Here is a 27191-nt window from a genome sequence, read left to right as displayed (position 1 = left end):
ATAGAAGCAGTTTGGTTTCATGGTTGCTGGGAATGTTGCTTCTCTTTGTTTACCTTTTTATCAGTGATGCTGGTATTAAATATATATGGAAGATGTGGTGAGCACACATCATTTCACAGACTGAAGAATGTAATAAAGCCCATGGATTTATTACTTTTTTTTGTTGTATTTAAAAATACAAGTGTAAAGAAAGTGCTTCATGCTATATTCGTTATTTATTAATTCTGCAAATGTAGATATAGATGCTTAACCTGCAGAGCATGAGAAGTACTGTAATTATTTTTATTTTTTTAAAAACATCGGTCAGTGGGATGCCAAACAATCCTGCTATAATTTACTGTACAACTGTCTTAGTATTATTCTTGTTGCACTGTAATTTCCTTTACTATAACCGATTTCTTTTTCCTTCCTGAAACGCATTTACATTTTGTGACCGAAGTCTAGGAGAGTAAGTGTTACTATATTTTAATGAAAATAGTTGGCATGATTTCCATTCAGATTTCAAGAAACTGGATTTTTCCTCTGAGCTTTTTTCTGTTGGTATGAAAAGACTGGTTCTTTTTTTTTCTCCTCTGCTTGTTGTGTTACCAGAAATACCCTAAACCATTTATCATATTGTTCTTGGGAAAGAAAAATTGCTGTAAGACTAATTGGTAATTTCCTTTGCACTCTCTTTTGGGAATTAAATCCAGTTGCTTGATTCGATGTTCTTGCAAGATTTTAAAGATATATGTATTTATAATTAAAATGGACTTTGTGTATGAAATAACAGAACACTGGCAAATATTGTTTCTGTTGTGTTTAAAAAAAAAAAAGACACAAACATTCAGAGCAAACCTTTTTTTGTTGTTGCCTGTGTACAAAGTTTCTTTCTGCACAGAACTTCCTCAATCCTGGTTCGTATTGAAATGTCTTTTTGAAACATCATTGTGTGTACACCTCTGTAATTTTTAAATTTTAAACTTTTATTTTTCAAACTGTGGCGCTTCTACAAGTTTTGGTGTCAACCTTAGAGTCTTACTGCCTTTATTTCTCTTTTTCTCATGTCCTGTCCGAAGGTACCCTTATTGTAGTGTTTAGAATTGCTTCTGCTTTTTCTGCAGGTTTACTAGAACCTGTAGTCTATTTAGGTCACTGCAAAATAGGATGAATTTTGTGTTCCTTGACAAAAATTATGGTAGCTGTGCTATAGGAGAGGCTTTCTGCAGGGGGTTCTGGCAGATATATGTGTTGGAGGCTCTGTGGGGCTGTAATAGGTACAGGATGGATCTCTGAAATACCCTCTTGGCAGTGGTCCTGCAAATGCAAGAGAAGCTCAGGCTCTTGGAGAGCTGTAAGGGCCTTTTGGCAACTTTACACACAGGAGTGATCCAGGCAGTCTTAAATCCTGCTCCATGGGAGCTGCAGAATGGCTAGCCAGAATTTGATGTGTATGTTAAAGCAGCTTGTGTGGATAGTTGTGTTGTGTTCAGATAGTGGGGCTGATAAATAGGGCTTTAGAATCTCTTTTATCAGTAGTCACAGACCATCTTTACAGAATACTGTTTGCATATTTCTTTCCTTTTTGACTATGCTATTCAGCTTGATTTAGAAGTTAGTCTTTAGAAGACTTTTCAATAAATCATTTCAAACCTCTTTATGGCCAGTGCAGTGATTCACGATAAACATGGTGCAATTAAGTGACTTGTCTTTTTGGGTTTTGGGTTGTGGTTTTTTTTTATGTCTATCTGCATTTCAGAGCTGATAAAGTCAACAAAGTTCAGTTTCTTGTGCTTGTGTACTTCAGTCTGTTCTGGTCTTGTTATGTTCAGGAGGTATTTAAAATGACAATACTCTGCACTAGGTATGTCCTGTATCCTGCAGGGATCTGTTTCCTCCCATAGGCAATGTACATTGTTCCTGCTCACTCCAATGAGGCCATTGGGTCTGACCCTGTTATCTGGGATTTGTACTCATGTTATGTGCAAACCAGAAATAAGGGAAGATCCTTTGGGGAGGCTGCATATGGAAAAGGCATGCTGACATTGCTGGGAAAGATGTTAATTGTGATGGTGATTTGTGGTGCATCATCCCATCTTTTAGAAGCTAGATCAGAGTCATGAACATGCTTGCCAGAGAGTTGTGGCAGTCATCATCTGACAATCACATTGAACACTACTACAGAATCATAGAATCACCTAGGTTGCAAAAGACCGTTAAGATCAAGTCCAACCATTACCCCAGGACTGCCAATACCACCACCAAACCATGTCACTGAGGGCCTCATCTACACAGTTTTTGAACACTTTCAGGGACAGTGATTCCATCACTTCCCGGAGCAGCCTGTTCCAATGCCTGACCACCCTCTTGGTGAAGAATTTTTTCTTAATATCCAATCTAAACCTCCTCTGGTTCAGTTTGAGGCCATTACCTCTTGTCTTGTTACCTGGGAGAAGATGGATTTGGGCATTGGCTGAACAAAGGATTTATAACTGAAAATCTTCTTGTCTTAAAGTTCTTCTCATGAGAGTATTAAATTTTTTAAAGATACTGTTCATAATAATGAATGTGTGGAAATGCACGTCAGATACAGCCACTTCCTTTCTGGTTGAAGTAAGGCAGGAAACTTGTGGTATTGGCTTGCCAGTTTGGCCAAATACAGCAGCTGAGTGTAAACAACAGCTGAAGGGAGGTAGCTGAAATGGAGCAGAAAATAATGCACAAAAAGTAGCAGCACAATCTTAAGTAATGGGAATGGTGCCATGGGTGAGTGTTGGAGGTCATCTGAAATCTTTACATAATTGAGGATGTGGAGAACTGAAATTATTTTCCTGTAAGGCCTCTGATCTTGGGAATAGAGGTCCTTTACTGACTAATGGGAGGCAGAGATCAAGGCATTGGTAGGACACAATAGGCAGTGTTAGATCAGATTTTCTTCAGAATTCAGTAGATGTGTGTGTGCAGTGATTCTTAATGAGTGACAGGAATTCTTCTTAAATGTCGTTCTGTTTTTATGTTGGGCAGCCAGAGTGCAAAAATAATTCTGTGCAAACAGGCTGGAGAGGAATGATAAACAGGCCATTTAAGCCTGGTAGTTTTGCAGTGCCTTTAAAAGCCTTAGATATATGTCGTAGCTACCTGATACACCTTCTTAGACCACTAGCTGAGAGACAGGAAAGTGGGCACAGGTGCTCCTGCTGAAAAGGAGCACCAAGGAGTGCTGCAGCCAGCCTTGAGCTCAACTCATGGTTCTCAGGACCACGAAACTCTAGCACTATATTCAGGATGAGCCTGAAATCCTGCAGCCTAGGGATGAGGAGTCCTAAGTGCACTGAACGGGGGAGCAGGTGTCCCTACCATCATATTTCAGACCTGTCATGTTTCCACTGCTGTTGAGGATTCTGAACAGCTTTGGCTGCATTAGTAGCTTTGGTAGCAGAATGTGCTGCTGGAACTTGTAAAGAAGCAGCATTCCATCTGAGCTGGCATTCCCTGGGGAAAAGCACAGTCCAAGTGTTTTCTTGGTTTTAGTTGTGTTTTTCCTCCTGCTTGTGTCCAAAGTGTCTTAGACCTAGGCTGATAAAGTGCATGAAGCTAATTGCAATTAGAGACAAACTGTCCTCTTAATTTATAGTTTTTGGATCACTGTATACTTTATTTTATCATGTGTATACTCTGAAAACCCCAGTTATGTATCTTGTGAATGTACTCCTTGTATATCCAAGACACACTATCTCATCTTTTGAGCAAAAGAAATTTTTTTATCAAATTAGTAAGTTGAGCTGTTTCTCAATAGAAAGATTAAGTTAAAATTTAGTTAATCCTTGTCACTTCCTGTCCAATAATTCTACTTTGTGTAAAATATTTTGGTTTAAATTATTCTTGTTATGGAAATAACTTCAATTTTCTGTGTGCCTCATGAACTATGTTTCCAGGAGGTCTCTTCTCTTTTCAGACAGTAACTTGACTCAGTTTGCAACAAGGAAAACCACTTCTTCAAATTTATGTATGTAATTGTTTTTTACAATGGAAGGGTGCACTAGGAATGGCAGGTAATAATAATTAGTGTTAGTGTCAAATTAGTGTTAAAAACTTAGTGTTTGTACAGTGCAGTGTTTGCATGAGTTGGAACACCTGCTGCTCATTTAATTTTGGGGGTAAAAAAAAAGCTATATTAAGGCCAACAGTAAAGCTAAACTAAAGCAAGTAAGAAGATTCTGGCAGGTGCTTATAATGGCTACTTCTTAAGTGTTTTTTGTGCCCTCCGAAAGAAGGAATGGATCTTGTTCTCTCTCATTGAGAGGAAAAATGTGTTTCATTTGTCTTACAGGATTAGAGCAGGAAGGAAAGGGCCTGAAACTCATTAGCAGGGGGGATGTTTTGGTTCAAAGTGTGGAATACATTGCAAGTTGCTGTTCTGTATGTTTCAGGATTCTCAGCTTCGTCAAAGTACAGCTTACAGTTTACATCAGCCTCAGGGAAACAAAGAGCATGGCACTGAACGAAGTGGTAGTCTGTACAAGAAAAGTGATGGGTAAGTACTGCTGGATTCTGCTGAAAAAAATCAGGTCCCAAAAGCTGAAGCAAGGCAATAGTAAATATGTTAAAACCTGAGTCACTTTTTTCTTTTTCTCCCCCTTTAAACCAGAATCAGAAAAGTGTGGCAGAAAAGGAAGTGTTCAGTTAAAAATGGTTTTCTTACAATTTCCCATGGTACAGTAAGTATTTGTTTACAGTATTTTATGTACATGGTTGCTAATACAAAAAGGCAAGCTATGCTGGTCTATATTTATAATTTGGAGTTAGTTAGATTCCTGGTGCAGCATTTTGAATATGATGGGTACTTTTTTTTAAGGCAGTGTTTCAGAAATACATCAAGGCATACACACAGTATCTAAAAATACAACTGATTTAATGCTCATGACTGTTAATGGGGAAGAAATGGCTTTTATTAATGGCTCATTTAGTTCACGTAAACTGTTCAGATTTTACCAGACTATCTAAAAATACAAATTCTAACTTATCTAACTTATCTATCTTTATGAAAAATATGGTTGGGCATTAAGCTATCTTTTAGATACAGGTTAAACAACTTTTTATATTCACAAAATAAACTGAGAGAATGCTGAATCTCTTCTTTCGCTCAGATTTGCTGATACGTATTATGAAGGTAGCTTTCCTGGGTAGTAGCTGTTGGGGAAAATCAGCTCTGAAGGCAACTTTTACCAGAATGACAAAAGAGTCACAAGTCCCTCTTTCTTTGCTGCCAATATTTGAAACACATTAACAAACTTTTAATATTTATACTTAAAGTTTTAAAACCTTACACTTTCATATTTTGGACTTTTTACACTTGGCTTTGAACTTTGCTGTTTCTGCTTTGCAATAACTTTTCTTTTATATCGCATTCTCAGAAATTCACAGAAAAGTTTGTTAAGGCAAAAATAACTCAGTGACAGTATTTCCCATTCTTGGTCTAATAAACAGTCCTGTTTCTTGATCCTGCTATGAACCATTCTGTTCTTCATCCTGTTATGCCTGTTACCATGACTACAAGTTGACCCTGGCAGCAAAAAATGAATCAGTCTCTCATTTGTACATCTAACCACAAGCTGTTGCCGTCTGAACTGGCAACCAGGAGTTAAGGAGGAGTGCAAAACCAGGCCTGCAAAGTAGAGTCATTACTATGGTTTTGGAATTGTCCAGCAGTTTATCCCTATTCTCATTTGAGTGCATATGAGTGTGTCTTTGTCAGAGAAAAGTCTGTTAGTGTGTTCAATGCTGGTGTCTCCGTGTGCTGTAAATGCAGTTGGCATAGGCCATACTGTGGTGGTACCAGTAGGAGTGGAGCTAAGGCATCTTAGAGCTGGCAGAAGCTACAAAATCCACTTTTGGAGCAGAATTCTAAAACTTTCGCATACAAGTATAGTTACTGAGTCTATCAGGATACTGTTGTTCTCTATTTTTATAAGCTGTGTACCAGATGGTCTAGCATTTTTAGAAGTTGTAAATTCCCACTGAAGTCAGTGGAGCTGTAGCTGGAAATCAGTTGCTAAGGTAGATACTGAAATGTGAGTTAGACACATGAGTTTCATAGGTTTGGTCTTGATCTTTTTATATTACAAAATTAAAAGAGTACCTTCTTGTTTTAAAATGCACACCTAAAAAGTATTTTTTCCTTATTTGCTCACTTTCCCTTTTTGTATTTATGGCAGTTTTTTGTAAAATAAATCAATGCTTGATTCATAGAGGTTGAAATGGGTAGAAGCAATTTCTGTTTAAGAACTTTCTGGATTACTCTGAATGTTTTCTGAGTGTTCTGAAGCAACAACACTGATTTCCAGGCTTTCCCAGGGTTGATATCTCCTGGTCTCTGTAATATGATGTGTTAGTCACTCTTCCCAGCTGTTCATCAAAATGAACCATCTCTTAGAAATTCAGTTGTCAGGTTTTTTGCTTTATCAAATTTGTAAATGCTTTACCTTTAAAGGCTAGATGGTCTTCATGGATTTCTGTTCTTTGGCCCTGTAGTCTCTCTTTACGAGGGATTATTTTTTTTCCCCGGTTAGTTTCTAGAACAGCTGTCTTAAGGCAGTTGCAGATGCTATATTCTGACTTCAATTCACCTGCCAAGTGCTCGTCTCATATGGATGGAGAGAACATGGTTGGTTCTCTGTTGGTCACCCAGCTGTGACATTGAGTACATGTGTCTGCAGGGGCATAGGTGCAAAAGTTACACTTTCAGAGAGCTAAAAGATTTAAAGAAATTAGCATTCACAGAGCAACGTGCAAGGTAATGGTTGATGGAAAACCAGATGGCGCTTCTTTGTGTAATTATTAGCAATTGGAAATTATCTGACGTCTACCTGACTGAAATTTAATGCATGTGGATGAAAAAACAATGATAGAAGCAGATTGAGCCATGTAAATAGGAATTCTGAGTGGTTTCTGGATCAAGAAGTTGTAAGGGAAAAGCATTTCAGGAACCTCAGATTCCTTGGAGTTGATTAAAGAGTATAAATGAAATTTACTGGTTCTCTGCAGAAAAGAAATAGAGGAGAGACTCATTATCAAAGGGTATTTTTTTGTTCTTCTTTCTTTACTGCTGGAAACTTCAGCCTGTGAGAAAGGTATATATGAGTTGCCCAGTAGCTTGTTTACCAAATACTTGCATCTTGATTTTTGTTTGCTTTCTTGTGTATTTTCATTATAGGCAGCTTCTGGGCACTTCTTAGACAAACAGTTACATTAAAAACATAAGCAGAAAACTTCAGTGCTATGGGTATTAAGTGTATTTAAATATAACTGAGAAAATGGATCCAAGCTGACATTTTCAAGATGTTTGCTTGCATGCTTCTAGTCACAAAGAACTCTTGTTGATAGGCTAAAATAATGAAAACTGTGTGAGCTTTTACTGCTAAAAGGAATGTCTGGGATTTGAAAAGCTGTTTACTAGGCAGAGAGTCCGATGTGGTTGTCAGTTAATTGTCATCTTGCTGCCTGCAATACCTCTCTTGGGTACAATTTGTTTTACATTGCCCAACGTGTGACCTGCAGGTTTGTTGTTTCAAAGCATGCATGACTGTCTGCTGCTTGTGTTGGGCAAAGCATCAGGATGCTGTTTTTCAAGGACACTGTGCTGCCTTTTTTTTTTTTTTTTTCTAACAGGAAAAAGATCCATAATTGTTTCCCTTCTTATGTTTCTCCATGGTTTTGAATTTTTTAGTGGACTTGTTCTCCCTTTCTTGAATTAAATGTTTTTGTAAATAGATGTAGAAGAGGTAGAGAAAAATCTATGTTTCTTATGATTCATTGCAAGTTAATTACATTATGTGATATTTCAGCTTTATTTGATAATAGTTCTTGTTCAGATGATTAATCTTGTTTTATTAACTCGATAGATTAAAATCATTAGAATGCGACAATAAGCATGGTTTATGTATATTGCTGTCTTTATAGTAGATTGAATGATTGAAATTATTATTTTCAGATATTACTGTCTAGAGCAAAGTCTCTCTAGTTAAATGATGATGATGCTGTTCTTATTTTGGCTGTGCTATGTTGTTTGATCACATTGTTTCAAGGAAACCTGTGCTCTTCAGGCTTGTTCTCCCTTTCTTGAATTAGATGTATAGTAGATTGAATGATTGAAGTTATTATTTTCAGATATTACTGTCTAGAGCAAAGTCTCTCTAGTTAAATCTGCTTTCTGATTTACTTTAAAAAAAGAGTGAAACTAATAAAATCCATTGCAGCAAGTGCAAACCATTCCTGACATCAAGGCTGCAAATGTAATGTCTTTCTAGGTCCTACCCCAGATCTGTAAAACGGGTGGGTTAAGGGAAAGGAGATTAGTGCAGAAATGCTATTTGAAAAGTCTTTGTAGCCTTTATGAGACTTTTCCAAAATGAATTTGCTTGTGAATTTTGCTTTTAGTAAAACATTGCTACTCCTTATTCACTAAGGAACTGAAATAGCCGAAAGAAACTGACTAGAAAACATGTATCATTATAGAATGTATTTTGTTTCACTACTTTTTTTAGTAATCTCAGTTTAGTTTTGCGTGTTTGTTTCGAGACTGCTCTGTGCAAACTTACTTTCCTTCCGTGTGTCACTTTACCATTTGAAATTCAAGCATTTGTTCTAAACTGGTTATCTAGGCTTTCTTTGAGGACATTAACAGGAGTCAAATTATTTGATTGTTGCAAACCTAGACAACTGATTTTTTTAAACTACATGTTTAAATGTCATCTTAAACTTATGTAACATTAATCTGTCATATCTGATTTCTTCAGATAAGTGTTATTAGTAAGGTGATCAAAGGAGTGATAATTAAAGTGATTTTATCCCTCTGCTCTTTCAAAATGCTAGGGTCTATCCAGTTATCAGTAAGCAAAATAGCTTATAGTATAAGATACAGTATATAGTATAAGAAAATCTAGTTTACAGGCTACAAAGCAGAAGAAAACATAAAACTCTGGGTGACTTAAAAATTAACAGCCATTTGCCAAGTCCTTTTTTGTCCAGTGGGATGTTACCGTCTGTTTTTGGACTGCAGGGGTTCAGTCAGTATTGGTATACTAAAATGTGTGTGTTTTATCTTCAAATAGGCTAACCGACCTCCAGCAAAGCTCAATCTGTTAACCTGCCAAGTGAAAACAAACCCAGAAGAGAAAAAATGTTTTGACCTCATATCACGTAGGTTTGTTGTTCAGGTCTTTTTACTTGCAGCTAATATTAAGAGTTTTGCATTATTTCTGTAGGTGTGTCAATAACCCACTTAAACAGTTTTGCAATTCTAGGATGCTTTCCCTTTCAGTGACATTTCACTTATTCTAGTGTATGGCAGCTGTTTCTTTGGAAAACCACTTGTTTTTAAAGCTGTCTTTACTCCTTTTGATATTGTTTTGTGCTACCTTACAATAGAGTAACGATATTTTTGCTGTGACACCACTCTTTATGCTGAAAATGTCATAGCTGATTATCTTCAGAAGTCATGACTTTTGTACAAGATCAAAAGAAGCTTTTAAACCATGACAGAAACCTCTTAAAATTTAACTATAGTGGTTGCAATGTAACTCTGGAGAAAATACTGCAAACCTTCTTAGTGTTGTTACCTCATAATAGATATAAAGGTGAGAGTCTACATATTAAAAACATCAAAAATTAATAATTTGGGAAACTGAATGGGATAATACAAACTTGCATTGTAGAATGTTTGTTTTCTCACTGGCACATTTTAGTATTTTGTTTATGGACTTAGTAAATTTGGGAAGAAGACTATAAGTCTGTTTCTCATTTGTTCCTTTATCAGATTGTAAAGTGGTTTTGTATTTGTAAATGTAAAATGTGATACTTTTTAGTAGACTAGTACTCTTGTATGCAGTACACAGCTTTTCCATTTCTGCACAAGCAAGGTGTCTTTACTCTTGCACTTTCTGCCCCTGTTGGTAACCCTGGGCGCAATATCAGCATATCACAACATTACCATTTGTCCCATCATATACATGACAAGGCGTAACCAGCATTCTCTAAATCACTTTTTCACTTTTTTTTTCTATAGAGTTTAAAAACATTCCTTGTTTAAAAAAAAAACAAAAAAAACCCAGAAAATTGCTGTGTATCATGGCAAGATAAAATATCTTATTTATCTAGCACTTCCTTTTCTGTCCTTTCTTGTATCCTCACTTTCTGTAATATTTTTCATGTCTGAAACTATCTTCTGATATCTTTTTGCTGGTAGTTTTGGCCACGTTCTTCTCGTCCACTATTCTGACTCCAACTCAATCATTAAACTGTATCATGTCTCACTTGTTTCATAGACTTAAAATGTGTTACATGATTTTTCTTCATTAGTACACTGTTAACAATGCCTAGAATCACAAAAATAGTAGTAAATGAACATTTTTGAGCTTGATTTAAATTAAACATCTTGGGACTTATTCTGATTGCAGTTGGACTTTGTTTTGCCATATTTTTGTTGCTGTGGTTTTAAGAGATCATTCGGAAACATTAGGTCTTTCTTACATATACAGATAAACTCAAATATGGACTGTGTATTTTACACATACACACACCACTACCACCCCCAGGAGAACTTTAGACTTTCGATTACTGAGACTGTATCTAGAACATGGAAAAATTACGATGCTCTGCTGCTGCTTATGCAATAGAAGCACAGCATGGAAGAAAACAGTTTCAGTTTTAAGAGCAGCAAGCGCCTTTTGCAAAGATAGGTTTAAACATAGTTGAACTATAGGTAGTAAGAGTGAAACTTGCTAAAGACACTGCCTGTCAACGCTCCAGTGATGAGACTAGAGACCTCAGAAATCACACATCATTTAGATATTTTTTTTCTGAGAGATTTCTGCAAAATCAGTGTTTCAATCATTTTTTTTTAATCTGTATGTGAATTATTTATTGTGCAGATGACAGAACGTACCACTTTCAAGCAGAGGATGAACAGGAATGTCAAGTGTGAGTTACTTTGTTAATTTTATTTTTGATACTGGTGTTCTACTGAGACATTACCTTGAACTTCAGAAGTGCTGAAACGTTTAATAGCAAAATATTACTGCCATTTTAGATGGACATCTGTGCTACAAAACAGCAAAGAGGAAGCTTTAAATAATGCATTCAAAGGAGATGATAACACAGGAGAAAATAATATTGTCCAGGAACTGACAAAAGAAATTATATCTGAAGTCCAGAGGATGACTGGAAATGATGTGTGTTGTGACTGTGGAGCACAAGGTGACTCAATTAAGCATGTTTCTAATTGGTAAAAATTCTATGTCTCGTGAGAGTAATTTAAGCTGATGTTTTATGTTTTCACTTTTACTCCCTATCTCACGAAGATTATACACATAGTAGAATATGCTAACAATTAAATTGCTCTATTTTAGTAAGATTGATTTGTTTATATGCATATTGTCACTAGGGAGAAAAGTGACTAAGAAGCTTGTTTTTCTCCCATATATTTTTCTAACTGTAATTTTTGCATATATAAATCAAGGGAACCTATTTTATGAGCCCGTATTTTACATGACATTTAGGTAAAACTGGACAGCAGTATGAGATTTGAAGCATTTTCCCAGTATACCTTTTCTTAATTTCTTATTTTGGGTTTGTAGTTTGTTTTTTTTCTTTATATGTTTGACTTTGAGAGCAAGCCAGGAAATATGTCTTAAGACTGCTCACTTGGAAAAGAATACACTTGCTGACTATGGTTTGCGGTTTTGGTTTCATTGATCAATGAACTTCTACTTTAATCCTTTTCAAATTATTTTCTAGATCCTGCTGTTTTCTGTGTTCTTTTATGTTACAGAGGCACTGCAGGTCTTAGGTTTTTTTGATCTGAAACTAGCTAAAAACATCAGATCTGGAGCTGTGTGCATTTTATAAATCAATACTAACTTCCAGCAATAGATACTGTATAAAAACTATGGGAAGAGGCAATCCTGCTGTCTTCAAAAGAGAGAATTTTAAATGGCTACTACCAAACCTTTATCAAATAAACAAATTACTAACCTGTCTAAATTTTAAGATATTAATTATTTTACTGGAAGATGCAGGAATGTTATAGCAAGACTGCAAAATAGAGAAAAGACAAGCAAGGGTTATGAAAGGAGAGGGATGAGCCTTAGTATCTTTGAAATAGTTGAGTAAGAATCCTTTGTGGTGTGGTGCTGTATGTATACTGCAGAATCACTGCCGCCTTACTTAGTCTAAAGTCTATACTTGAAATACAAAAAAAAAAAACCCTGTAGGCAGTTGCAGTTTGAACTGCACTATACCCCCAGCTGAGAATGTAATACCATTATATTGGTGGTAGTAAAATGCCGTTCCTGAAAGCTGAATGAAAGCAGAATGACAAACTGAGCTGTTTAAGCAGCTCCCTTGAGGAGCAATATCCTTTATGTTCCCCCACCCCCCAAAAATACATTATTCATTTGTTTCTTCAATAGAGTAAATGTAAAGACATAAATTAAAAAACCTGGGAATTCATGTACGGGACTCATATTTTACAGAATTTCATTTCTATATACTACATTTTCCAGAATGAAATAATTGCCTGAAAATTTTTAATTCTGTGGGTGCTTTCTGTTTCAGATCCTACCTGGCTTTCAACAAATTTGGGAATTCTAACTTGCATTGAATGCTCAGGAATCCATAGAGAACTTGGTGTTCACTATTCCAGAATGCAGTCGCTTACATTAGATGTGCTGGGAACATCTGAACTTTTGGTAATCAAATTGCTTTTATTAACTTAAAAATAGCACTATATCATACTTCCAGCACAGGTACATTTTTTTCACTTTTAACGATATATTGTTCCAGCCTTTAAAGTTGTCTCTGGATAAAAGTAATGGAAAAAAGCTGAACTCTTTAAGGGAACCTCCTGGAACATATTGTCGGATTGTAAACTTTGCCTGATTGTAGAATTCAAGTTTGTGGAGGCTTCATATTTTTTGTGTTCCCAAGTCTTTTCGCCCTTGGTTGCTTTTTAAAAGAACACAGCTGTTTGACATGTAAATGTGCCTCTCAGATTAAAAATTGAAGAACTTCACAAATACCATTAATTATTTAGCATTACTTAAGAAGAGAATTTTAATTCTCAAAGAAGAAAATGTATTCAGCTTTGCTACACAAAGAAGTTAAACATGTATCAGCTACTCTGTGACAGTTCATATCTGGACAAAGTATTTGCATTTGTTGTACAAACTGGAGTCCTGATGGATTATTCTGCAGTTACTTGTTTGTGTATTAAATCCCTGACATCCAAAAAGGTACCTAATCTATTCATGGTTGCTGAAGTAGTAACAGAACTAGGAATCAGAAACAAAAATTCCAAGCTCCCTTTTCCCTTGTCCTCCCACTAGCAGGTGTGTGGCCAATAACTGAATGTATTTATTAAGGGAGCTGTGGATTTTTATTTTTATTTTAACAGCTCGCAAAGAATATTGGGAATGCGGGGTTTAATGAGATAATGGAATTCTGTCTGCCAGTTGATGAGATGGTCAAACCTAATCCGAGCAGTGATATGTAAGTAAAGAGCCGCGACTTCTGAAAAAGGCAGGCATTTAATTTAATATGGCTAATGAGTTGTGCCATTATGATTTGCATCAATAGGCCTGTAGAGAGATGTGTAACGTCTTATATATAACCTTATAGCCAGGGAGTAAACCTTTTTTTTTGAATGCTTTGCATCTGTTTTATTGAACTTTATTTGATTGTGCCTTCCCTGATAGAAAGGATTATTTTACCAACTCTCTGAATCATGATTTGTGGGAAAGAAATTAAACATGAGTTGTTGAGGTTTATAAAGACACACAGGGTAAAGATTAAAAATAAAGCTATTAATTTTCTGCTATTAAAACATAAAATAGAAGTTGGAGTAAAGTGCACATTTTACCTGAAACATACTGAATGCCTACTGTTCAGAAACTACACTTAGAATTAAGTCCATAACTATGTGGAATAAAGACAGAACATTTAATTGAATTCCTCAAAAACACTGAATAGTGATGGCAGAGACACAGCAAGGACAGCTGTCTACTTGGCTGGATACTGCTCCATCATAAAAGAGCTGGTAAATGATGGAGAAACAAACTCAGAAGAATTGGCTTTGGATTAAGCTGATTTTACATTATCTGGACTTTAACCAGAAAGACTTTCTGACAGAACAGTTGTTAAACCATGCAGTTTAAATAATTTTTTTACTACCACTATCAATAATAATACAAAATATTAATACTCATGATTAAAATTACCAATAATTTTACTGAATACTAAATCAATAGCATAAGACTTCTAAAATTGATATTTTAAAAAATAATTTATTTCAGTATATCTGCATATAGTCTGTGCAGAGCTGTAAGACAGTTTTCTGTATCCCATGCCTTCCCTCTTTTTCTAGCATGTGTAGAGTACAAGTCAGGTAAACATAAACCTGCAAGTTATTGTTAGCAAACCACATTATGAAGTTCTAATGTATCTTCTGTACATAGAGCTGAGTAATTTTGATCTCAACTTCACACCAGAGTTAGAGGGGAAAATTAATGGTCTGTCTTTGTATTGGATATTTGATTCATATTCTGTAGCTGCATTTCATACTGGAAATACAAGACTGAATGTCTTACATGCATATTTAAAAAGAAAAATTATCATAATGGCAAAGTCTTTCCCAGATTTTATTTCAAATTACTTGCATGTACTTATGGAAATTCTGATGTTCATCTTCTGCTAAAAGTTATAGAAGTAAATGATATTCAATTTCAGGAATGCAAGAAAAGATTATATTACTGCCAAGTATATTGAGAGAAAATATGCAAGGAAAAAGCATGCTGACAATACAGCTAAATTACATGCTCTTTGTGAAGCAGTCAAATCAAGAGACATTCTTGGATTAGTCCAAGTATATGCTGATGGTGTGGATCTCACAGAAAAAATTCCACTGGCCAATGGCCATGTAAGTGTTGCAAATTTTATTAGACAAATTGTTATAACTGCAATGTGCTTTCATTAATTAAGGACTGTTTTTCCTTATTTGAAAATAAGATTTGAAACACTGTTCTGAACACTTGTCCTTTTAATGATATCATTTAACAATAATAAAAGATAGTAGTTTAATCTAAAATTGTTTCCAAATGATATCATATTTTAAGTGTATTAAAACATTAAAAATTTAATCATTCAATAATCTATTTGTTTTCAATGCATATGTTTAAAGGAATGAAAGTGAAGCAATAAATGTCTTCACAAGACATGCTTTAATAGTAACATGTCTGAATATTTTGAAATTAAATGTTTTAATTTATCTAGTTTATGTCTTAATAAAATTTCTGCTTCTCTGTAGATGAGAAGAAGCAAATATTTTCTTTTGTTTTATTCTTAGGAGCAAGACGAAACAGCACTTCACCTTGCTGTTAGGTCTGTTGATCGAACATCCCTTCATATAGTTGACTTTTTAGTGCAGAACAGGTAAGTATATGGAAAACTGTAAAAATATTATTGATGCTGCTTTTATGCCCAGTAATACAAATAGTAAATGAATACAGATACAGTGATTCTGTTATTTGCAAATGTAACTTTACTCTTTGAAAATCTTGTAATGAGAGAGGTTTATAAAAATAGGGTAGGAAACTAAGTTTAATCAGCTTTCTTCTTCTTTCTTGTACTCCAATAGTGGCAATCTAGATAAACAGACGTGTAAAGGTAGCACAGCCCTGCATTACTGCTGTCTGACGGACAACGTTGAGTGCCTCAAACTGCTGCTGAGAGGGAAGGCTTCTATTGAAATAGGTGAACGAGTAATGTTTACTTCAGTTTCAGATTTCTCGCTGCTTCAGATATGAAACAGTGAATGTGGAATAAGTGCATTTTTTCCTCAATTGTTTACCATGATGCTATGAATATAATATTCGTTATAAAAAAAATATTAACTGTTTATTTCAAGTTTAAAATTGACTTAAACATTGCACTTATTTTTTAAACTGATTTAGATAAGTACCAAGAATTTTAACTGATAGCTTGTTGTCTAGCTATACACTGCCATTTTATGGCTATCATTTCATGTATATGGCATGTTGAGTTGCTACTGCTTGTTGTGTTAAGAGGATTGGTATGGGTCAGACCTATAAATGAAAGAAAGAATTTTAGAGCATGTTCTTTTAGTACTTCACTGTATATTTAAAGGTTTGTCTTTAGTAATGGACATGTTAATAGTGACACTTATCATCATAACTTTCTTTTCTTGCTGTAATATAGCTAATGAATCAGGCGAGACCCCCCTGGATATAGCTAAACGTTTAAAACATACTCACTGTGAAGAGTTGGTAAGTGTTGCGTCTTTCTGTGTGTTCTTGACTTTATAAGCAGAATCATGTCTGAATATGTAACAGTTTGCAGTTAAATATTCAATGAATATATTCTAGATGCTTAGAAATAGTTATATGCTTATATCATGTTATAAGCTTTTAAGAAGAAAACTGTATTTCTTTTTAGGTGCTTTGGAAATTATAAACTTCTTGTGGCCAAGGGATGATACTGTTTGAGCTATTGTCCCAGATCCACAAGTAGGGATCCCCTCAGTAAGTTTGCAGATGACACCAGGTTGGCTGGGACTGTTGGTCTGCTGGAGGGTAGGAAGGCTTTGCAGAGGTATTTGAACAGGCTGTATCAATGGGCCAAGAGCAGTGGTATGAGGTTCAACAAGTCAAAGTGCCAGGTCTTGCATTTGGGTCACAGTAACCCCAAGCAACGTTACAGGCTTGAAGAGTGGCTGGAAAGCTGCCCAGTCAAAAAAGGACCAGGGAATGGTGGTTGACTGTCATACTCATGAACATGAGGCAGCAGTGTGCCCAAGTGGCTAAGAAGGCCAAGAGCATCCTGGCTGTATGCGATATGGTGTGGCCAGCAGGACTAGGGAAGTTAATAATCCCTCTGTACTTGGCTCTGGTGAGGCCACATCCCGAACACTGTGTTCAGCTTTGGGTCCCTTGCTATAAGAAGGACACTGGGGTGCTGGAGTATGTCCAGAGAAGGGCAACAAAGCTGGTGAAGTGTCTAGAGCACAAGTCTTGTGAGGAGTGGCTGAGGGAACTGGCGTTTATACTGGAGAAAAGGAGGCTGAGGAGGGAGACCTTATCGCTGTCTACAACTACCTGAACTACCCTTTTCCCAAGTAATAAGCAATAAGATGAGAGAAACTGCCTCAAGTTGTGCCAAGGGAGGTTTAGATTGTGTATTAGGAAAACCTGCTTCACCAAAAGGGTTGTCAAGCATGGGAACAGGCTGCACAGGGAAGTGGTTGAGTCACCATCCCTGGAGGTATTTGAAGGACAGATGCAGATATGGTACTTAGGGAAATGTTTTAGTAGTGGATGTTGCAGTGCTAGGTTAAGGGTTGGACTCCACGATCTTCAAAGTCTTTTATAACCTAAATGATTGTGTGATTCTAAATGTCTGATATGTCACTGAAATCTAATCACTAAAGTACTTTTTATGGATGAAGGCCATTTACTTGTTGCCCAGAGTTGGAAGTGCTCAGATTGGACAGGACTTTGAGCAACCTATCTGGTGAAAGATAATTCCTGCCTGTAGGGAGTGGTGGGTAGACTAGATGATCTTTAAACTATTCTGTGATTCTGTGAAGAGAAGCTGGCTACCATTACTACTTTTAGTAAGCAAGACAAATTGATTAATGGGGTCAAGGCTTCTTGATAAGTGAGTCTGATTCAGACCAACCTACCATTGCAGTTACTTTCTTTGACTTAAAATTTCTAAATCAAAGCAAATAGGATGTGATGCTTATTGTCAGAAAATAAAGAATGGACCTGCAGTGAAGAATGGACCTACAATGGTTAATGAAAAGCCTGCTTGCTTTTGATTTATTTGTGTTGTATTTGGTCACAGAGCTTAATTCTTTAAGCATACTCCAGTAACTTTCCAGATTACTGAAATCTCTCTTTAAAATGGCAGTAATATTTGTACTTTAAAACCAAGGTTCCTTCTATAAGTGTTTTTTGTTTGGTTTTAAATACCTTGTTTTACAATAAGTGCTACACATAAGTGTCAACAGTCATCTTTTTTTCCTTAGCTTACTCAAGCACTGTCTGGAAGATTTAATTCTCATGTTCATGTAGAATATGAGTGGCGGTTACTCCATGAAGATCTGGATGAAAGTGATGATGATGTGGATGAAAAGCTGCAGGTTTGTATCAGTACATTACTGTTTTCCTGTGCACATGTGTAAGCATGACATATGTAATGATTTCAGTAATACTCCTTTTTACTATACTTACAAAGTCATTGTGAAATAAAGTTTGGTAGTAAAATCTAGGAGCTTAAATTTTAGCTCCCAGAATTACAGTTTGTCGTCTTTTTCCCTCTTTAATACAAGGTAGAAAGCTTATGACTGTGTGGTGATGATCAAATTACAATTAGCCAGATGCCATATCTTTTTAATGGAGCCAGTAGTTTGTTTCAGTACATCAGGAATATTTAGATCTGCTGGTGGTGAAGCAGAAGTAATGTGAGCTGGGAAAATTGCCTTTACAAAGGAAACAGGCACCTTGTAATATCTCCTTATGTTTCTGAAATAGCTCCAGTTGATGGCTTTAATTTTGGACAATTTATGCATTGACTTGTCTTCAGGGTAACTAAACTTGTTCATTAAATAAGCTACATCCATTAACACCAGCGTAGGGTCTTAATTCTGAATCTTCATGTAAAAACATGGTTTTTTTTTTCTCTTTTCATACCTGAAATATCTGGTGGTTTTGTGATGCTGTTGGATCCAGAATCACAGAATGGTTGGGGTTGCAAGAGACTTCTGGAGGTCATGTGGCTCAACATCCCTGCTAAAGCATTGTCAGCTAGAGCCAGTTGCCCAGGACCATGTCCAGATGGTTATTCAGTATCTCCAAGGATGATCATATTAAAGTATTCCAGCAGCATAGGATCATCATTGCATTTTCAATATTTAATTTCTCAATTTAGGGACCAACTTGAGAAAGTATTTAACATATAAATGTACAGGCAGGGAACAAACAACTGTGTTTTGATACCTGAACAAGACTTTAAAATAGCTTGCTTATCTGGGGACCAGGTAATTTGAAATGATGTATAGGCTTCTAAATACTAATGACATTCTGAAACTTTCATAATTTGAAGTATTTCATATAAATATTGAACAGATGGGTTTGTTCCTTTTGTGCAGTATTTTGTGCAGTAGTGTAATTGCTTATGCCCTTTCTGCTTCCTTTGTAAAGTGCAAGGAATACACAATAGGCTTTATATTAGTTAATCTTCAGATGTTAGCACAACCTTTTTTTCCCCTCTTGAAAGTAGCTAACAAAAAAAAACCTTTCTCCTCTGGATAGTGAAATTTCTCTTTTTTCTTAACAGAATTTTTAGCATTTTAATAGTTCTCTTGCAAAGTTTCCTGTCTGAGCTAGGGCATGAATTGCTAATAGAGTAAAATCAAATCTTGTGTGTTGGGTTTTTCTGTTTTCAGAAATATTAAAGACTGTCAGTCATAGGTTCATTTTCTTTGCCTTCACAGAATGTCTTTAAAAATACTTGATCATCAAACCATGGTTTGGAGACTTAATTTTGATGTCAGTAGGTTTCCTCTGTTGTAAAATACAATTTTTGCAAGATCCTGCCTACTTAGGATTCTTCTCCCCATGTCCTGTCTCTTTAGTCTTGACTGGAACTGGGTAGCAACAAAGCAAAAAACATTTTCACAAGCCATCCTTTTCAAAGCATAATTGCTACCTTCTGAGACATAAGATTTTTCTTGAGAATTTTGGTATCTGTGCAAGAATCTGGAATCTGCGAGCTGCTAAGTCCAGTTCTTCTAGGTGAGCTTCCATAGTATATCCTAATATTTATGTATTCCTATGTATTGTACCACCATTCAGATAATAATAGCAATTATGACCTTTTTGATAAAGCAGCTTTAAACTTTGATATAATTTGGAAGTTTAATTTTTTTTCCAGCTGTGAAGCCTTCTGGGCAATTTACAAGTAAATGTTTAGTAAATCCCTTTCTGGGACACTCTAAATTCACATTTTTTTAAATCTGTTTTCTTTCCTTCACTTCTTTTAGTTGCTTTCTGCAGTTGAGCATTCTCTTCTTGGCTAGTCCCTCAGCTCCGTCTCATACATAGGAAGTTATCTGCTACTCAGCAATGAGGCTAAAGTAATGAAACTGCTACTTCACTGCCCGCTACTAATAGGCTTATACTGTAGGGACTTTTGAAAGGAGATTAAGGACTATTAATCACAGCTAGTGTCTGTGACTGTGTTGAATGCATTGGTGAATACTACTGTTTCTTAGATCACATCAGAGTTCTGTTTATAGATGTCTAGCTATTGGGCTTGTCTCTGGTAAAGGAATTGAATAGATTTTATAATCTTTGTCATGTCTGAAATTGAAGTTCTTTTAGTGTAGAATTTCTCATATAAAAGAGGTACTAACTTAGCAGAAGGCTGAGACAATGTGTCTGATTTCTGCTGCTGTTCCAGAATGCAGCTGCGTGATCCTACCTTTGCCTCTGCTCGGCACACATTTGTCCCTATATGGAGCTGTTTCAGTTTGGTGAACCAGTGAAAAGCTAAGTCAACAAAACAAAAAGAATTTTGTGCTGCTTTAGAAAGCAGAAGCAACTGAAACAATTAGCAGAATCAGGACAGTGGAGAGGTCAGGGAATGGAGAGTGTCAGCCAGTCAGGAGTGAGGCTGCTAAGCCGAAGTAAAGGTAGGGATTAATGTGTCTGGCTGTCACATACATCATTCTGGTAAGTCTTTGAACTATAATGCTGTGCTGTATGTCTAAAGGCCCTACATGATCAGTCCAAAGTAGGGATTGAATATATTCAGAGGAAAATCAATTGCTTATTTATGATGCTGTTGGTGTAAATCTTTGCCTAAATGCTGTTATTATATATTGTTATTTTAGTTTCATAATCAGTGATGTGTTTATCTAACATTATTTCTAAAGGCATATTTATGCTCTCTAAGCTGTGAATCGTTACAGCCCATTCCTATACTAGCCACATGAATTTAGATATTATAAAATCTTAATTATCATTTGACAGCAGTGATTACTATGCTTGCTATTGAAACAGGGAGAATAATGCTAAGCATGCATAGCAAGCAGATGACTTGCTGTAAATCTCAAAGATAACTAATTAGATGTCATTTGATAATGTGCGTGGGTTGAGCAACGTTCGATCCCAGCAGGCAGTTGAAGTAATCCTCTGAACTTGTCCAGTGATATTAGTGAGCAGAAAAGAGTTCATGAGTTTTGGCTCTTAATTCGTGGTGGGCTGAACTACAGGTAGAATACTTTGAAACAACTGTGCCTGTGTTTTGAGATCATGATCTTCTATTTGGGATCTAATGCTGCTGAACTTCAGATGAGGCTTTGGATCCTTAGCCGTTTGTCTACTTCTGAAAATACTGTCTGGTATTTTGATGCAGGGAAACTACATGATCCAGTCTGAATGTCTGTGTTGACTATCGCTAGGAGTCTAGCCCTGTGTGTATAAGGATGCAGTATATCCTGTAGGAGCACACTACAGAGAAAATGATAATTGTTTTGAAATGCAATTTACATTTAATCAATTTTTTTTTGTTAATGTGCACCATTACTTTGTCTTGAAGGGGGTGGAATATAGTTTTTTAGATTATGTATTAAAAGCAACAGAAAAGCATTTAGAAGCCGTTTTTTCTTTCTAGAAGCGAATAACCTTCTATAAGTAATAAATATTTATCAACTAATAAATAAAATTAGTATAACTGATGTGATATCAGTAATTACTTTTGTTACTGTGTTTAAGCAACCCAGTCCCAACCGGAGAGAGGACAGACCTGTCAGCTTCTATCAGCTTGGATCAAACCAACTTCAGCCTAATGTAGCATCCTTGGCAAGAGATGCAGCAAATATTGCTAAGGATAAGCAAAGAGGATTTATGCCAAATATATTACAGAATGAAACATATGGAGCAATACTCAGTGGCAGTCCACCTCCCATTCAGCCTGCAGTACCTGTTACGAGTAGTGCACCTCCTCTACCTCCAAGGAATATTGGCAAAGGTACTAAGATCAGAGTATCACTGTATGTTAGAAGAATGGGATCCTAACTTTTTAAATTATAATTACATTTTTAGGGTTTTTTTTACAGTTATTTTTGCACAGGTAAGGATTTGAACTTTTTGTTGATGACTTCATTTTTTGTATGTTTGAAGTGAATCTGCACAACCTGTTCTTTGTTTGATTTTCAGTATACATGCAAGAACATACACAGTCATGTTTGGGGAAAACAATGCCCAGATAATCTCAATAGAGTTAAGCAATTTATTGGTAGGAGGGTTGCAAGCAATTTAGTTCAGCAGCTTTGTTTGGTTTTAATCTTTTCATACTTGAAGATGTCATTGTCAGAGTTCAATTTAAACATAACAGTTTCAATAGCATTTGAGTGCTGTGGAAAATCATCTCAGACCTGGGAGAACGGATTGCTCATGCAGACCACAAGGGATTTTAACCTTCTGAAGTCGTCTTTTAATAAATACATGCTTCAAGGTCATCGAAGTGGAAGTGTTTTGATGTGGTGGGCTTGGGCTCATCTAATATTTTTGTATGAAGTCTAAGATTAGTATTTAGACACTATTTACTTGATGGAATGTTTTCCCCACCAAACAGGAAGTTTCACCCAAGGAATTTTCAGAGTCTGTTTAACTGTTAGATTTCTATCTCTAAATTAGTAATACAATTGGATAGTTAAAAAGACTGGTTTACCCTTTCATATTCTTTTAATCATGGATGACCATACTATTTTACTTACTGTTTGCCCGTGATTAAATGACACTTCTGAAAGAGTGTCATTTTAATTTCATTCCCAGCCACAGACTTCTTGGCACCGGTATAGTGCAACTCACGCCAAGAAAGCATGCTGCCTGGTTTAGATTATTGGCTCATATTCTTTTTTCTAGCAATGTGTTAGCCTGCTGTTTTATATTCTTAGTTAAAAGCTGTAATAGTATCAATCTTAGCTTCTTGTTGATTGCTGATGTTGTTGTATGTTGTTGTGCTTATGACGTATTATTACTCATAGTGTATTATTACTCCTGTATCTTCTTAGCTTTAGGCTGTTCTCCAAGTCTTCCGAACCTTTTATGCTTTTCCCTGCAAGCTAATATTCATACCTTACTCCCTTTCATCTTTTCTTAATATGATGCTCATGTACTGAGTAGGGAAAAGTGGCATGATATGTGCAAAATACTGACTTTATGAAGAAACCCTGTAGTTGTTACAAAATGAGAAGGCAGCTCTTCAGCCTAAGAATGGAGTCATTTAGGAGGCCCCAAAGAAGTTGCACCTTGTAACTGTTTCATGACTACAGCTTCTTGTTTGGGTGAAATTCAGAATTACAGTTTTTTGCCAATTCCAAGTCAAAACTTATGTTTCATTTTGAGTCATCAGTGTCTGCTAAGGCTGAGAGTGAGGTCCTTTTTTGCAGTAACTGAGAAGATTACAGGTATCAGTCAGGGATTAAAGATGATTACAGCTATCAGAGATTAAAGAAAGTAGCAAGATTTGGCCTTCTGTTGTCTTGTTGAGAAATTTCTGCTTTTTCAAGTGTTGACATATTTTAAAGTAAAGACTGGAGACAAATTTTACTTAGGTAAGATGTTAGTGAGGCTTCACCCAGAAACTTCCATGTAATTTTTTACACCAATCTCTAATTTCTGCTCTGTCACTCCAGCAGAATGGCAATGGTTTCTGCTGCTGAGTATGGTGGTCAAGCTGACCATTTCTAAAAGCACAGGTGTGAAATGAACACTTTGTGGTTAGGGTAAGCAATGATAATAATACAGTATTTTCTTCTCTTTTTAGTTCAGCCTTCAGTTCTTGGCAGTGGTATTCAGACAATTTCTTCATCTAATGCAATGTGGAAGACAAATTCTTTAGGAGTGGAAAGTATAAGCAGGCAGAGGTCTTCATCAGATCCACCAGCTATTCATCCCCCTGTGCCGCCATTGCGTGTAACATCTACAAGTATGTTTCCACTTTCCCCTGTTTTCCCTTCTGCTGTATCTAATCATAGTTGGCTTATTTTTCCATTCCCACAACTCATACTTCCTCTTTTGGTGACTGTAGCTTTGGCCTATCGTTTCCATGCAGTAACTTGGTATGAACTGTCTTCTCTGATGGTCCGGTGAGGACTGTATAGTGTAGTGCAGGGTCACCAGGAAATGCTATCTGTAACTAGAGCTAAAGAAGTCTACACTTGATATACGTAGTTTCAATGCTGTAGTTCTTACTAGTTGTAAAGATGAGTGTCAGCCTGGGGCTATGTCTCCACATTGTGCTTGGTTCTTGCAGACCATAGGAATGCAAAAAGATGTTTTAATGCATTGCCAGTTGCTGTTGCTGTGGTTTCAAGAATTTAATAGAAATTTTAATTAACTGCTAAACCTGATGTGAAGTTGGATTTTAATTGCAACAGGATTTTAAGACATTCCTCTAAGTAAAATTTCTTTGATATTATTCACTCAGTTACTTTCCCATAAAACACAAACTGTAAGCTTTGATTGAGCAAACAACATTAGCACTTTATTAAACACATTCTGATCTACTATTTTCAAGAATATAACTGACTTCAGTGAGAAATTTCTTTGCTTGTACTTTAATGCTTTAAAGTACTTGTGAGCTCTCTGTCCATGACTGGGTAGAACAAAATTTAACCTCTTTCCAACGAGGTCTTCCTTCTAATGGAAGGATTTCTATTTAAGGTTTTCTGTTTAAGTGATTGATTACATGTAGTAAAGCATTTTTCTTGAATGGGGATAAATCCTGTAACAGGGAAAACTGTGAAGAGAACCCAAGAAGCAAAATGGTAAATAGAAATTTAATTCCATTTCACTGTTTAACTTCCTTCTATAGATGTGCTTTCTCCAGCACCACCACCTCCAGTGGCAAAGACAGCCAGCATTATAGAAGCTTTGAACCAGCAGTCTAAACAGCAACCACCTCCTCCACAAACTAAGCCAATCCCACCACCATTGCCCCCACAGCCTCCTAGTAGAATCTCTCAAAGAAAGCCTATTCCTGGGTAACTGATATCATTTTAGTATTTAATATACTTCATAATTAATAGTAACTTCTCAAGTTTATAGTATATAACATGCAAGTCATCTGTAAAGCATGCATACGGTTGCCAATTACGTGTTCTAGTGTATGGTAGGAAACAGAAGGCAGATACTAATGGAGAAGATTACAAGGATTCCCACACTAAAAAACAAGACAGCCTAGCGATTTAAGATTGTATGACATGCAGAATATCTGCAGAATGCTTAGCTGTGATGGAAATAAGAAGCCACAAAGAACAATCCATTGTTAATTCTCATCTAATAACAAAAGAATAAATAATGGGATCTTATGTCTGATTGTGCCTTTACTGTTCGCATGTTTGCATAGGTTCAGTTCCATTCAATATTTTCATTAATGGCAGGAGTAGAGAGATCTGGAACAGAAAATATAATTTTTAAATTTGCAGGAAACAAAGTTAGGAGAGACAAGTGTACTGGAAAACACAATTATATCCAAAGCAGCCTTGAGAAACTGGAGTAGTAGTCAAGGGAGAAGAGGGGTGTCATTCAGTAAGCAACACTTAGTACTTAAGAACTATCAACTACAAAAATGAAGCATGAAGAACAGCAGAGTATGGTTAAGCAGAAGTCCTTAAGAGCAGGATCTGCAAGGACATAGTGAATCGTAAATAAAAGTAAGTCAGACACTCATACTGTTGTGGAAGAGTCAAGGAGGAATAGTATTGTTTGATTATAGCCTGCAAACTCTGTGAATTAATCCTTCCAGTTGACTCAGCTTAACTGCTGTGTTCAGTTTTGGGCATTACAGTAAAGTAAAGATACAAAATAGTGAGGCAGAAACCAGGGGATATAAGTAAGATAATGAGAAGTGTAGAAAATATGACCTGTGAGAAAAGTTTGGAAGAAATAAGATTCTCTTGTATTTTTTAAAAAAGAATACATGCCTTCAAATATGTACAAAAAGAAGACTTTTGTTTAAGTTGCACAAGAATAATATACTTTTGCTGTAAGACACTAGGGAAAATTTTCCAAAGGTAAGCAAAGGGAAATATCATAGTAACTTATCTGGGAATATTTGGATTCTCTGACACTGAAAATCTGGCAGAGTACAGCCTGTACAAACTTAGATAGTTATAAGATACAGGGACATGTATGTGTATATGTGAGATAAATAATATATGTGGTTGATCCTTTGTGAATGAAAGAGGTAAACAACCTTTGAACTCCCTTTCTAGTCCCTTGATTGCATATACCACACTTAAATAAAAGGGAGAAGTAACTTGCTGAAGCTTGCTATAATGTGCAGATTAATGTGGGTACATAATTTTAAGAAAGAATTTTGAAATGGGAGTGAAAAGAACTTCAGAACTTAAGGAAAATAAAATCTGCTCTACACAAATTGCAGTAATTGAATCTATATTATTATTCTGCCTTATGTTTCTAAATTAACTGAAGCTTACAGTTGGCATAATCAAAAATATGAAGCAAAGTAGCTGTCACCAGAATATACTGCAAATGTGGTATAATTCAGAGAATATTCTTTATTGTTGTGTTTCAAGTTCTTGACTGTTTCTTAAATGAATGAATTTCTAACTTTCTGCACAGGACTGAGAAGTCATCTGGCTTAACTAACAAAGGGCAGTCCAGAGGACTTGGATCACTACAACAAACTGGTAATAATGGTTTACAGTTTTATTTTATGGAGTCATAGAATAGTTAGGGTTGGAAGGGACCTTAAGATCATCTAGTTCCAACTCCCCCGCCATGGGCAGGGACACCTCACACTAAACCATCTCACCCAAGGCTCTGTCCAACCTGGCCTTGAACACCACCAGGGGTGGAGCATTCACAACTTCCCTGGGCAGCCCATTCCAGTGCCTCACCACCCTCACAGTAAAGAACTTCCTCCTTACATCCAATCTAAACTTCCCCTGTTTAACCCATTACCCCTTGTCCTATCATTACAGTCCCTAATGAAGAGTCCCTCCCCAGCATCCCTATAGGCCCCCTTCAGATACTGGAAGGCTGCTATGAGGTCTCCACTCAGCCTTCTCTTCTCCAGGCTGAACAGCCCCAACTTCCTCAGCC

General features: G+C 36.2%; 1 protein-coding gene across 4 annotated transcripts in view; it reads left to right on the top strand.

Annotated features, from left to right (window-relative positions):
* ASAP2 (ArfGAP with SH3 domain, ankyrin repeat and PH domain 2) overlaps positions 1-27191 on the top strand; it is a 90733-nt gene that overhangs the window by 54724 nt on the left and 8818 nt on the right. For 2 of the 4 annotated variants that reach the window (XM_062634537.1, XM_062634536.1), the window contains exons 10-25: positions 4410-4513; positions 4628-4697; positions 9090-9177; positions 10908-10956; positions 11066-11232; positions 12592-12725; positions 13430-13524; positions 14761-14950; positions 15377-15462; positions 15668-15783; positions 16249-16316; positions 18080-18193; positions 21831-22086; positions 23887-24048; positions 24937-25105; positions 26709-26776. In XM_062634537.1, coding sequence (XP_062490521.1) covers positions 4410-4513; positions 4628-4697; positions 9090-9177; positions 10908-10956; positions 11066-11232; positions 12592-12725; positions 13430-13524; positions 14761-14950; positions 15377-15462; positions 15668-15783; positions 16249-16316; positions 18080-18193; positions 21831-22086; positions 23887-24048; positions 24937-25105; positions 26709-26776 — 1936 coding nt within the window. Of the gene's footprint in view, positions 1-4409; positions 4514-4627; positions 4698-9089; positions 9178-10907; positions 10957-11065; positions 11233-12591; positions 12726-13429; positions 13525-14760; positions 14951-15376; positions 15463-15667; positions 15784-16248; positions 16317-18079; positions 18194-21830; positions 22087-23886; positions 24049-24936; positions 25106-25549; positions 26073-26708; positions 26777-27191 lie in introns of those variants that run through there. The other 2 variants (XM_062634540.1, XM_062634538.1) reach the window with 2 other exon arrangements.

The sequence above is a fragment of the Pezoporus occidentalis genome, unplaced genomic scaffold (genome assembly GCF_034315485.1).
Source record: "Pezoporus occidentalis ecotype Australia unplaced genomic scaffold, CSIRO_AGI_Poc_V1 ctg43, whole genome shotgun sequence".
NCBI classification, from domain to species: Eukaryota; Metazoa; Chordata; class Aves; order Psittaciformes; family Psittacidae; genus Pezoporus; species Pezoporus occidentalis.
Note: the sequence above shows the minus strand (reverse complement) of the source record. Positions and strands in the feature narration are given on the sequence as shown.